The 13395-nt window shown below is 42.2% G+C and overlaps 1 protein-coding gene across 1 annotated transcript; it reads left to right on the top strand.

Moving 5' to 3' along the window:
• The first annotated feature begins 272 nt into the window (after positions 1-272).
• On the top strand, positions 273-8183 carry LOC124689238 (L-arabinokinase-like). Its single transcript, XM_047222793.1, is given in 29 exon segments — positions 273-374; positions 472-648; positions 771-854; positions 971-1047; positions 1448-1514; positions 1857-1914; positions 2013-2080; positions 2165-2227; positions 2389-2442; positions 2523-2625; positions 2722-2831; positions 2932-3051; positions 3296-3352; positions 3819-3979; positions 4058-4217; positions 4421-4504; positions 4817-4936; positions 5182-5312; positions 5396-5477; positions 5722-5809; positions 5985-6028; positions 6138-6233; positions 6332-6408; positions 6504-6713; positions 6811-6911; positions 6914-6975; positions 7222-7293; positions 7393-7599; positions 7788-8183. Coding segments are annotated over 29 exon segments (2946 nt in total). The 3' UTR covers positions 7899-8183.
• The last annotated feature ends 5212 nt before the right edge of the window (positions 8184-13395 follow it).

Below are 13395 nucleotides of genomic sequence, written 5' to 3' on the forward strand. Positions count from 1 at the left end.
GCACGAACGAGTCACCCAGCCGCAGCGGGTCCGGAGATAAGCCCAGCGGCGCAACAAACCAGGAATTTAATACTCCACGCCGTGACGCCGGAGAGCTCGGATAGAATCAAACGTTCACGCCCCAGACTCTCCCCATCCCACGGGATAGAGTAGACCAGCCCGGCTTGCTGCTATAAGACGAGCCGATCAGCCGACCCAGTCCTCCCACCGAAACGGACAGCAGCAGCGAGCTCCCACTGATCGGAGCACCCCGAATTGGGGAACTCGGAAGGATGGTGAATCGGCCCGAGGAGGCGGGGGCGCCGGCGCAGCGCCTCGTCTTCGCCTACTACATCACCGGCCACGGCTTCGGCCACGCCACACGCGCCCTCGAGGTTTCTATCGCCGGCACCTCCTCTGTTTCGCTTCGTTTCGGGCGGGCGGCGACCCTGCTCAGTTCTCGGTTTCTGATTAATCGCGTTCGATTCGCAGGTGGTACGGCACCTGATCGGCGCGGGCCACGACGTGCACGTGGTCACGGCGGCGCCGGAGTTCGTCTTCACCACCGAGATCGACTCACCCTGCCTCCACATCCGCAGGGTCCTGCTCGACTGCGGCGCCGTGCAGGCCGACGCGCTCACCGTCGACAGACTCGCGTCGCTCGAGAAGGTCAGTGCTCCGGCCCAAACAATATCCCAACCTTCACCGCGACGTGTCGCTTCCCTTTTTCCCCCGCCTCGATCAAGGCCGTACGATCAGACTTAACTGACTGACCGTGCGGTGGAATGCAGTACCATCAGACGGCCGTGGTGCCCCGCGAGGCCATACTCAGGACCGAAGTGGAGTGGCTCACATCAATCAAGGCCGACCTAGTGGTACGACCACTTGTTTATTTCTGTCACTTGATTTCTACTGTTATATCATATCTGGGTCTCCGTTAATCACTGTTTTCAGCATCTGAACCAAACTGTGCTGTGCTGATCTCGGCCAGGTCTCCGACGTCGTCCCGGTGGCGTGTAGGGCGGCTGCAGATGCTGGCATCCGCTCCGTCTGCGTCACCAACTTCAGGTGACCTGTCCATTTGTTTCTTTGTTTGCCTGGCATCACTCTCTAGTTACTTCCAACTTTTTTATCATTTTATTCGATAGGCTGCTGTAATACCAAGGAATCACTGTCTAGTACAGACAACTCTGCTTTCTGCTGCTAACATCTTAGATGACATGGCACACATGTTCTCATGTATTCTCTAACTTTCTCATGCTCCTCGGCAGCTCTGAGTAATACTTACAATACTTCATAATATCATTTACTTTAATTACCTCCAAGTGACTAGTGAAATACATTGAAATATGCTTTCTAGTTTTTTTTTGCGGGTAAATATACTTTCTAGTTATCTTTTGCATCTTTATCTTTATTGAGTTTCGCAACATATATGCCCTGCTCTTTATTTCTCATCTCCTGTTTGTAGCTGGGACTTCATTTATGCGGAGTACGTTGTAGCAGCTGGACATCACCATCGCTCAATTGTGTGGCAGGTGCCGTTGGTTACAGACTTGGTTTCTCATCTCATTATAACACCTACTCGTACCAGCTTGGCATGCTAAAACTTCAACTTTAATGTTTTCTACCCTTTATGGTAAATCTTGGATATAGGCCGTTCCTTAGCGAATGCATTGTGAATTAGTTGGATGGTGCTAAGTAGTAAGTTCTATCAAAATATCCTCCTTCCAGAGACGAATTTATTAAATTTAGATAAATGTGATTCTTGTTCGCGGCATATTTCTCCTTAATATTGTGCCATTCACAGTGTACATATGCAAGCTGAGATTTATTATGACTGTTGAATAACCATGTACACATGTTGACAAAAACTGTAGATAGCAGAGGATTACTCACATTGTGAGTTCTTACTACGACTCCCTGGATACTGCCCTAGTATGTCCCCTCTTCGTCCCAGTGATGTATTTCCAGATATCTTAAATCTTGTTTTGCACTTCTGATGGATAAAGACCGACTGATTCTTTCATCTGCAGTGCCTGCTTTCCGTGATGTCATTGATGTGCCTCTTGTGGTGAGAAGATTACACAAATCTAGATCCGAGGTTTGTACGATTCTGCTCGGGGGTGTTACCCTACAAACATAACCCGCATTTTTTGTTACTAACTTTATACTCTTGATATACCAGGTGAGAAAGGAACTAGGAATAGCAGATGATGTTAAGGTGGTCATTTTCAACTTTGGAGGACAGGTGGGCCAGGACACTGTGCTTCCTTATATGTAGTGCTTTACTTAACTTTCTTAGTTTTAACTGATGGCAGCTAATTTTGCACATCTCCGTCAAAATTGATCTATTTTTGTTAGACTAGTTTAATATTATTGTCAGTGTGATGATTTTACAATCTTCTCCAGCCGGCAGGGTGGAAACTGAAGAAAGAGTGGTTGCCTGATGGTTGGCTTTGTTTGGTATGTTCTGTTTGACATCAATTAATTTCATTTCCCTTCAATGCCTTGCCAACCTTGCTGACTAAGCTACTTTCTGACAGGTATGTGGTGCATCTGATACTCAAGAGCTTCCTCCAAATTACATCAAGCTTGCAAAGGATGCCTACACACCTGATTTAATGGCAGCATCTGATTGCATGCTTGGTAAATAAAATGTTTATATCCATTGGTGTTAAGGGTTATTTCTTTGTTGTTCCTTCTTGCCTCACCCATAACAGTTCTGGTGGTTCTCTCATGTAGGAAAAATTGGATACGGTACCGTGAGTGAGGCTTTGGCGTACAAGCTGCCATTTGTATTTGTCCGTAGAGATTATTTCAACGAGGAGCCTTTTTTGCGCAACATGCTCGAGGTTGAAACATCTCTGAGCATCTCCTTATGTAAATGGTATCTCGGAGTGCATCATTCAACTACCATGACAATCTGTTGCTCTTTTGTTCCTTAAAAAACAGCATTATCAATGTGGCATTGAGATGATACGGAGGGATTTACTTACCGGTCATTGGAAACCTTATCTGCTGCGAGCTTTAACACTTAAACCCTGCTATGATGGTCAAATAAATGGTGGTGAGGTATGTTGATGATCCTACTTCAATAAAACAACAAGAGACAGTTTTGTTTAATAGAGGAAGCATTTAAATAGCATGCACAATCAGTTCTTACATAAAAGTCAGGAAGCGGCAATTTAATACGAGTATCCCATATCTTGTTTTCCTTAAAACAAACATATATAAAGTTCATGCAGTCCACTAACTATTTGGACTGCGTTGCAAACGTCCTTTTACATATTCTAAGCTTTTGTAATATTTCATTCAGGTGGCTGCAAATATCCTCCAGGATACTGCTGTTGGGAAGAAGTATATTACCGGGAAGGTGAGTTACTGTACAATATAATAATGCCGACTATGATCAATAGACTTACTTTTAACTTCTGTTGCACCTTGATTCTTGCATTGACTCAGTTTTCTGATATATATTTGTGTTGCTATGAAGCTACAGATTTGCTTTATTTATCTGCATATAGTGTCATGCTAAGTATTTATCTGTATGTAGTGATACTAAAATTTTCTTGCTTTCAAACTTAATATAACTAATATATATAATTCAAAAGCAAAATATCATGGCTTGTCCTAATAATTGTTTAAAGGATTTCCACTCTAGAAGTTTGAAGGTAAATTGTGTGCATGTGCAATGGAGGACTGTTCATGTTCCTGATAACTTCTTAGTTGAAATATGTGCTTGCTTCTTTGGAAATTTAATTAAACCCTTTAAACTCTTATAATCAAATTTCACATCTTTTCCACTTATTTAATAAATCTGCTTTATTGCACAATATTAGTTGAGCGGGGCAAGACGATTACGTGATGCCATAGTGCTAGGCTACCAACTACAGAGGGCTCCAGGGAGGGATGTAGGAATTCCTGAATGGTATTCTCTCTCTGAGAAAGAAATCGGTGTTCGCCCAGCAGTAGCACCCGGGATTAATGGAAATGCAGAATCGTAAGTTTCACACTTGCTTTCTTTCTCCTTATTATCATTTGAAGTTTCTCCATCTAAATATCTTCACCTTTTTGTCAGATCTTTTGAGGACTTTGAGATACTCCATGGGGACATGCAAGGATTAACTGATACTATGGCTTTCTTGACGAGTTTATCTGGACTTGTTGGAAATGATCCAAGGAGCCCTGAGAAGCAATCCCGAGAGAGGACTGCTGCTTCTGTACTCTTTGACTTGGAGGTATGCAGTTCTTTCTGTCCAATGTCTGAATAGTTAATTCTGTAACCTGTCTCATGTTCTGCTTCTTTTATCTATACTATGCTAGAGGTAATACAAAAGTTACAACCATGTCTGGTGACACACCCTTCATATCTCAGAGGAAAGTATATTGGCATATGAGATTCTAATACAATGTTAATTAGTGGTGATTTGTTCTGTTGTAGGAGGAAATATATGTTGCAAGAGCTCCTGGGCGATTAGATGTCATGGGTGGTATTGCAGATTATTCAGGAAGTCTTGTATTGCAGGTATTCTAATATTTTTTATTCCCTTTTCTATTCTTGCATGTCAATTCAATGAAAATAGTAAAATAATTTTTCACTATTTATGGATTCTTCCATTATATATTTATTTTGCTTTTAGTTTGTTTCTCAGGATGTGCTTACATGAATGGGTTATAGCAGGGATTGGTTATCTTATTTGATATTTATCAGCATCTACTTTTCTTTATAAGTACAAACTTCAAGGGAATTGATTCATTCAATCTATTTATGAAATAAAATGGAAGCGTCCTATTTTGTTGGCATGTCTGATTGGCGTTGTGTTTGTCCAACTACCAGATGCCCATTAGAGAGGCCTGTCATGTTGCTATTCAGAGAACCAATCCTATCAAGCAGAAGCTATGGAAGCATGCTCAAGCTAGACAGCTAGCAAATGGAGCAGTGCCAGTGGTGCAAATTGTACGTATAATTAACTATCCAAGCCTCTTTATCTCCTTCTATTGCACATAGTCATGGTTCATGCAGGTTTTTTTGACCTTCCATTTCTTGTTTTTTTTATTGGATACCTAAAAATAATTTAGCAAGTTAAGTTCCATTTTTTGCTTTTGATATTTTGAACAGAGGCCAAAGTAGACGTGGCATGTTTAGTTTTGTGAGTAATATGCTCATTTGGACAACTGGGTGTCTCTAAAATGTTTTTGCAGGTGTCTTTTGGGTCTGAATTGAGCAATCGTGCACCAACCTTCGATATGGACCTATCTGATTTCATGGATGGTGACAAACCGATATCCTATGATAAGGCCAAAGAATATTTCTCCCAGGACCCATCCCAAAAGTAAGAAAAAACATACTTAGCTTTCCTCTATAAATGATAACATTGCATGTATGTTCTTATTTGACGAATCTGTTTTTTCTCAGATGGGCTGCCTATGTTGCTGGAACAATTCTTGTGTTGATGACTGAATTAGGTGTTCGGTTCACAGACAGCTTGAGCATTTTGGTACCCTTTCTGCTATTTTTCATACAACTCCGATCACAGTTTTAAATAAAATATGTAAAGCTTCATCTCTTCCCAAGAATTCATGACAAATGATGTGTGTTAAATTCTAATTATTCTTCAGGCATCTTGTTTCACGTTTTATTTTCAGACAGAACCTCGATTGATCGAGTTTTCTTCTGTCATACATAATTGTAAATGGATTGCTTGTATGCCCACCTTTTGATAGTTTTGTTTGTATCCTCAGGTATCTTCTTCTGTTCCTGAAGGCAAAGGTGTCTCTTCTTCTGCATCAGTGGAGGTTGCTACCATGTCTGCTATTGCTGCGGTCTATGGTTAGTTGTATACATCAATACTTGTTGCTTGTAGAAAAATCTTGTAGAATGGTTCCTATTTTAGTTAATATTAGTTGAACTCCCAAGTTCCTCTGCAGCTGCTGCCTGCTGGTGTACATTTGATTTAATTGAACATGCTAAACGACATTATACCATGTGCTTTTCTTTGCTTTAGGTTTAAATATTGCTCCAAGGGATCTTGCTATACTCTGTCAAAAGGTACACTATTTATAAATAAAAAGATACCCCTTTATGGGCTCAAACTGTGTTGCAATCATCATTTAATCTTATGTTCAAGTGAGTCATCCATTGGTGAACAATTATGTAGGTTGAGAATCACATTGTTGGAGCTCCTTGTGGTGTAATGGACCAAATGACATCTGCTTGCGGAGAAGCCAATAAACTTCTTGCAATGGTTTGCCAGGTTAGTGAGAGTTGTCATGCTCAGATAGCTGGTTGATACAATCATTCATCCAGTCCAACTCTGTGATCTTTGTATTTATTGTGTCAACTTTCATGCAGCCTGCAGAAGTGAAAGAATTGGTTAGCATTCCAACCCATATACGATTTTGGGGTCTTGACTCTGGGATACGGCATAGGTAGATTTTGATCTTGTCTTGATTCTACTTTGTGTTCTCCTGAGCTAATTTCACTAATGAACCGAAGCTAATTGCACTGTCCTTTGCTTTTTTAGTGTTGGTGGGACTGATTACGGATCTGTGAGGGTAGGCACATATATGGGACGCAAGATGCTTAAGTGTGCTGCATCTGACCTACTTTCTCAGTCCTTTCCATCTACTACTACGCAATCGTGCGCCGCTTCTGAAGAATATGAAAAATATGGTGCGGAGCTTCTGAAATCTGAAGCTTCGCTGCAGTATTTGTGCAACCTACCACCTCATAGGTCTGATTTATGTTTCTAAAATTGATGAAGACTTGTATAGTTCTGCATTGTCATATTCCATGTCATGTAGATTCTCATGCTAATTCTTCTACTACAGATATGAAGCTGCCTATGCAAGAGATATTCCTGAGGTCATTACTGGTGATGAGTTTTTGGAGAAATATGGAGATCATAACGATGCAGTAACAGTTGTTGACCCAAAAGATCTTACAGTGTGAAGGCTCCTACTAGACATCCCATATACGAGAACTTCCGTGTTGAGGTTTGATATCTTAAACCATATGCCTTATTCTTCCATTGCTCACTAAATTTGTACTTTTGTAGAGGTTAAATCTCAGAAACCTTCAAAAGCTTGTTTCCCGATACATACTAAACGGAGAGAAGCCCTTTTATTTTATCTGCAGTTAGATAACATCAAAAGTATCTTGGATAAAACTTATGCATAACATGCTTTTGGCAAGAATCTTGAGGTGTTTCCATATAAAAAAATACCTTATCTCCTATGTAGGCATTCAAAGCATTGTTAACAGCAGCCAAAACAGACGAGCAACTTTCAGCCCTTGGAGAACTTATGTATCAGGTAGTTTTCATCAGCTTTGGCAGCTATATATCAATCTCCATGCTTCTGTATTATTAAGGGAGCTCACTAGTGACCATCTTGTTTTCTCCTTGATTGCAGTGCCATTACAGCTACAATGCTTGTGGCCTTGGTTCGGATGGGACTGACAGGCTAGTGAATCTAGTTCAAGAAATTCAGCACAGGAAGACAAGCTCGCAAAATGGAGGTCCTAGTCTGTTTGGTGCAAAGATCACAGGTGGAGGTTCTGGTGGTTCGGTTTGTGTGATTGGTAAAAATTGCCTGAAAAGCAGTGAAGAGATTTTTGAGGTAAGTATATATTTATTGTTTTCGTATTAGTGAACACGCCGTCTCCAAACTGTAGGTGGATCAAAGGACAGCCATACTAGCTAGCATCTTATACATAGATGAATCTTTCCTGAAGGAGAACTACAGTTTACCTTCGTTTCCCTTGTAGAATACTAAGTTGCTAACTCAAACTTGTTGGACCCTTTCAGATTCAGAAAAGATACAAAGCAGCTACCGGCTACCTACCGATTGTTTTCGAGGGTTCATCTCCTGGTGCTGGCAAATTTGGATATCTGAAGATTCGCTGGCGGTCCACTTAACATGTGTCTGACTGCAAACATTTGTCAAGAACCTGCATATAAGCTGTGCCCGCCGAACGCCATACGGCACGTCATGTTGTACAATCGATATAATAATGTTGACGAATTAGTGTAGACTGTAGATTTGAAGAGCTAGTGGCCAGCTCCTCAAATCGTACAATCTTTGTTTCTGATTAAATGCTCGTCACTATGGTAAATAAGAGCCAAGTAATGGAACCATGTGTTCCACTTCATCAAAAAGGAAAAATACTTCCTCTGGTTCCTTTTATAAGATGTTTTGGCAAGCCAAATAACCTGCCAAAACATCTTATAAGAAGGAACTGGAGAATGTCGGATCTGGTTGTTCCACAAAGTTTTCTTGCTCCCCATGGCCATGTGTAAATATTGTCAAATAAATTTGCCACGCCACCGCATTACCAGGTCGCCCATTTTGTTTGGATCTTTCAGCCATGCTGACTGCATAGATCAGCCTCACACTCGTCCCTTGGATCTGAACACTACTAAACATCCACATTGGTTCCCGGAAGTTCTAGATAAAAAAAAATTCTTGTGGTATGTTCAATTGTTCAGTCTATTCTTAATCACACGTGATAATGATAATGAAAAGTGCAAGACGTTCAAGACAGTAAGTTCAGTCTATTCTTAACCGCAAAATGACAATGAAACAGTCTGTGAGGGAGTATTATACCTACTTCGTTACGAAGAAAGATGTCTCCGGAATGGTTGTTTTTTTCGTCAATTTAGAAATGCGCTGCCTGCGAGGATGCTTGCATATGTAGCTCCTGGCCACATAGTTGACAATTACCAATGTATGTCTGAACTTGCATCAGCACGGAGTTCACTTTCCCCCCGTTCCCCTCTCAGCCTGCTACAGTACCCTAGTGGATCCTATCGCCCTTGACCCCTGCTTCTGAATCCTTCGCCGGCCTCTCTCCCCCTCGCCGCCGGCGGCCATGGTGGCCGGCGCTGGGTGGGAGAGGGGTCTGGCTCCTTGTAGTTTTAGGTTTCTTAGTGATAGCTTCCTTCCCGGCAAATAAAATAGAAGTCAGATCTGGAGCCTATCTTCTTCCTCCTCTTGGCGTTCTTGGTGGAGATGAGGTGGTGATTAGCTCCTATGCTGATTTCTCTAGGCCGGATCCTTGGCAAAGAGTAGCTTCGGCTCTCCTTGCTTCTTTTCCCCCCTTGTTCTCTTCTCTGAAGGAGTCTGGCTTTATGCCAGGAAGAGCCTCACGCTGGTGTCCTGGCGAGGCACCAGGTGCTCTCCGGTCAGGCGCTTCGACGACTCTCCGAGGTGGAGGTGTGGTGGGAGTTGCAGATCTGGCGAGATCTTCCTCAATAAGCGCCGCCGAGTTTTTCTCTGTCAAGGTCTTCATCAACTCTGCTGTTCCTCTCATCGTCATGGTGGCGGAGGAGGTAGCCGAGCTTCTCTAGTATGGTGGCGGAGAGATTCTTGCTGCTTCGGAGCTTCTTCCTGTGCGCAACACACAGCGACGGCCGTCGCTGTGATCCTTGGCCGTAGTGGCGGCCCATCTGCAACCTCCATGGCGGAGGCCCTCTTGGTCGGATGCTGGAGCTCGACGCCACCGGGGAGTCAAGTGGTTTGTCCCCGACTCTCTGGTGGTAGCCAGGGGCTTGATCTTGGCGCCGGAGAAGAGCGTTCGAGCATTCTGCGATCGGAACTCGGTGGAGATGCCTGGAGTTTGCCGGCGATGGGTGGCAGAGATGCCCTTGGACCTGATTGCTTTTTTCCATCTGTTAGTCAGGGTGTTTTTTGTAAATTGGGAGGCCCCTTCTTCAAATTTTAGGTTTCTCAAGGCGAGAGATGTTAAGGGGCTTTTCTGTAAGATGTACCTGCCACATGTTCTAATATAAATGCTCCACCGGGGTCGTCTGACCCCTCTTCTGTACCAATGTATGTCTGAGTCAACAACCATTGAAGCCAGCTGTGGAAGTGTTTGGTCCACACTATTTGACAGAAAGAAATGAAGTAGAAACAACTCGGATCATGGCATAAAATGCAACAAGAGGATTTCTTGAGATGCTTGGAAGCATCATTGCATCCATTAGTCATGGAAGAATTTCCCATTTGCTTGAAAATGATTGTACAAAGGGTATCATGGAGAGTGCAGTGTGGTACTTGAAGTTGTGGAAGAATATGACATGTGGATTTGAAGTGCTTTTTTTTTGCATGACGGAAGCTCACAATGACATCAACATGCTGCAACGCTCACCGGTGTTTGCAGGACTTGCTGAAGGCCATGCTCAAGAGTGCAACTATGAGATCAACCTGAAAGTGCATGGAGGCTCCACGTGTGGTTTTGCTAATCGATGATAATGCCTATAGACTAATGGTTGCATTGAGCTATGTTAATAGGATAAGTCCATAGCCAATCTTTGAATCATATGTTGGCTTCAAAGTTGAAAGAGGAGAGTGAAGAAGATCAAGTGTGGATGACCAAGGCGTTATTCCAGGAGTGATCCGAAGATTGGTCATGAGAGAAGTTGAGCCTATGGCAAGTATATCTGAAGACGAAGATGAGGTGAACATTAATGTGTATCTTTAAGACATCAACACGAAAGAAAAAAGAAATAAAGTGCAAGTTCAAGATGACCCGTCTAGAAGACATCATATGCTTGAAGTTTTCCTTCCGTATGGTAATCATCGATATGTGAAGATATATATGAAGTGAGGTTCTCCCATAATGGAGTATGGGGAATCAATTCATAAGACTTCATCAAGAAAGACGTTCCATTTTGATGCGGTCAAGATTGATGTCATCTAGTTCGAGTGAAATGCACAAGGATAAGATTTGTTCTTGATAGGGTTTCTTACCGGTCTCGTGGTGCTAGTTGGAAGACTGATTTATAGGATAGTTAGCATTTCTATAAGAGTTTCTCTCGAGTGAGTAACTTGATTGTATCGTTCGGAGAGAGCTCAAATCTTTGCATCCTTGGCATCATATTTCTTACTTGTTAATGGGATCTTATCCATGTGGTGATTTACAGCTTGTGGTTATTCTCATGATAAGCTTTAGTTAATTGAAAACGGATATCATATGGAAAACTTATTCCGTTTTCGATGTTGAAGGTTTTACCGTTGTGGGAGGGCCTTCGCCTCTAAATTCGTGGAAATAACTCCCCTAACTTTTCTTAAGATTTGTGGGCCAGATCTTATCGTTATCTTTCTAAAAAAAATTGGTTGTATCTATTCCGATTCAAAAGTTGGACAATTTTTGTCTATTTGTGCTTCAGTTTTCAGGTTAGCCGGCAGTACCGTTGTTCGCAGCGGTAGTACCGCTTAATCTGAACTCCGGCTGGTACTAGTAGTGTGCACATTACTTCATCTCACCTCCGTGAGCGGTAATACTGGCCTCACTACCAATCTAGTACCATTTGACTCTTTCCACCTTCTGTTTTTCGAGCGGAACTAGGCTGAGAGTGTTTTTCCCCAATGATTAACCACAGTTTGAGCTCATTTTTGCCCCCGTTGTTGAACTTCCTTGAACTTGCTATCTCCCAATTCCCTCCATGATTCTTGTTCCACTTTGAGGGAAAAGAAAGGAGATCTCGATCTATAATCCCGGCAATCAAAATCCTGTCTTTGTGAAGGGAATCCTTTAGATTTAGATCTTGGAGAAATTTCGTGTTCTCCTCTTGTGTTCTTTCTCTCTTATTTTCTATAGTTTTTTGTAGATTTGGTGAAATTTGGAAGTGAAGGACTTGCCATTGCATTTGTTGCATCAGTTTAAGTGAGAGTTAGTGATTTGTTTACTTTGGTTGCTTGTACCCGAAGCTTGTTTCTCTTGGGTCCTTGGACCCTAAACGGCTTGGTGGCCTTTTGTGGCGTTATGGCCTTGATGGTGATTACTTGGTGGCCTCCAATTTTTGTGGAGTTTCCTCCAAACTTGTACGAGTTCGGTGACCACACTCAAGGGTCCCTTAGTAGATCGTGGCATCTTGCATTGTGCAAGAGAGCAAGGTGATTAAGGTGATCCATCGTGGCGCTTGGAAGGGCATTATGCTTCCACACCACTCCAACGCAGACTAGCTTCCTTTGGGAAGTAAACTTCGGGATACATCATCGTCTCCACGTCCCCTCGGTTATTCCTATACCCGAGCTCTTTACTTATACGCTTTACTTTCTGATGACCTTCGTGATTGAAGTTATATATCTTGCTATCACATAGTTGCTTGTCTTTCTTAGCATAATTTGTTGGTGCATATAGGTGAAACCTAGTTGATATAGGTTTTGTGTTTGATAAATTATACGATAGTTTTATTTCGCATTTGCTAATCCCATCTCGTAAAAGTTTTAAACTGCATATTCACCCCTCTAGGTGTCATCCATGTCTTTTCGGAATCAATAGAGTGCAGTGTGGTACTTGAAGTTGTGGCCGATTATGACATATGGATTTTGTATGTTTTTTTGGCATGGCGGGATCTCACAACGATATCAACATGTTGAAACGCTCACCGTGTTGCGAGACTTGTTGAAGGCTATGATCTAGAGTGAAACTATGATATCAATGGGAACCAATATACCTATACCAAAGGGTACTACCTTGCAAGCGGCATCTATCCAAGGTGTTCGACATTTGTGAAGACAATCTCCGAGCCTCTATGTTAGAAAAGGTGTCACTTTGCTTCGCACCGGGAGAGTTGTTGGAAAGATTTCGAGCGAGCATTTTGTATGATCCAACCTCGTTTTGCTATTCTTCGGTACCGTGCTCTTACCTTGTCTCATGATCTTATGTGGGAGGTGATAAATGCTTGCGTGATAATGCACAACATGAAAATCGAGAGTGAAGGCGGAGATCCATCAAATGATGATCATCCATATTATCACTAGGGTCCTTTTGCCGCTTCTAGGGGCCGGTCAAGTTTTCTGATTTACTTTCCGTGCAGTAGAAGATCCATTACGAAGTTGTTCATCGCAAGCTGCAAAATAATATGATAGGGCATCTATGGGTACTCAAAGAAGTCACCGCCTTCGCCTTGATCTAGTTTAAATGTATTTTATTTTAGTTGTATGAATTATTTTACTTATATTTTAATTATTGTAGAACTAATTTACTTGTGAAACTTTACAAAATTGTTTAGAAACAATGTTAAATTTGGAAAATAAAGAAAAAAAGTCTATTGGGATATTGGGCGTGCCGCTCGGAAGAGGTGCCCCCCATAAGCGGCAACAAGTGGCGTGGCCCAGTAGCGCTCATCTGGTGCTGTTGGCAGACATCGTATGAGGGGCGTGGGTGGAGATGATCTTAGAGAGCATTGACGATATTGTCAAAACTCTTAACTTGTGACCCTTTCCAATCCCTTACATTTTGTGACATGTGATGTTAGTACAGTATCTTGCGAATGCATTTTGGATCTTGTTATGCATGTGAATGTGATACATATGTGATCAAGATCGACGGAAAAATGTAGGAATATGCTTCCGTAGGGAGAATTCCAGAGGATCCAAAATATTACATACACGGCTCGGATAAAAACC

The sequence above is a fragment of the Lolium rigidum genome, chromosome 2 (assembly GCF_022539505.1).
Source record: "Lolium rigidum isolate FL_2022 chromosome 2, APGP_CSIRO_Lrig_0.1, whole genome shotgun sequence".
Taxonomy (NCBI): domain Eukaryota; kingdom Viridiplantae; phylum Streptophyta; class Magnoliopsida; order Poales; family Poaceae; genus Lolium; species Lolium rigidum.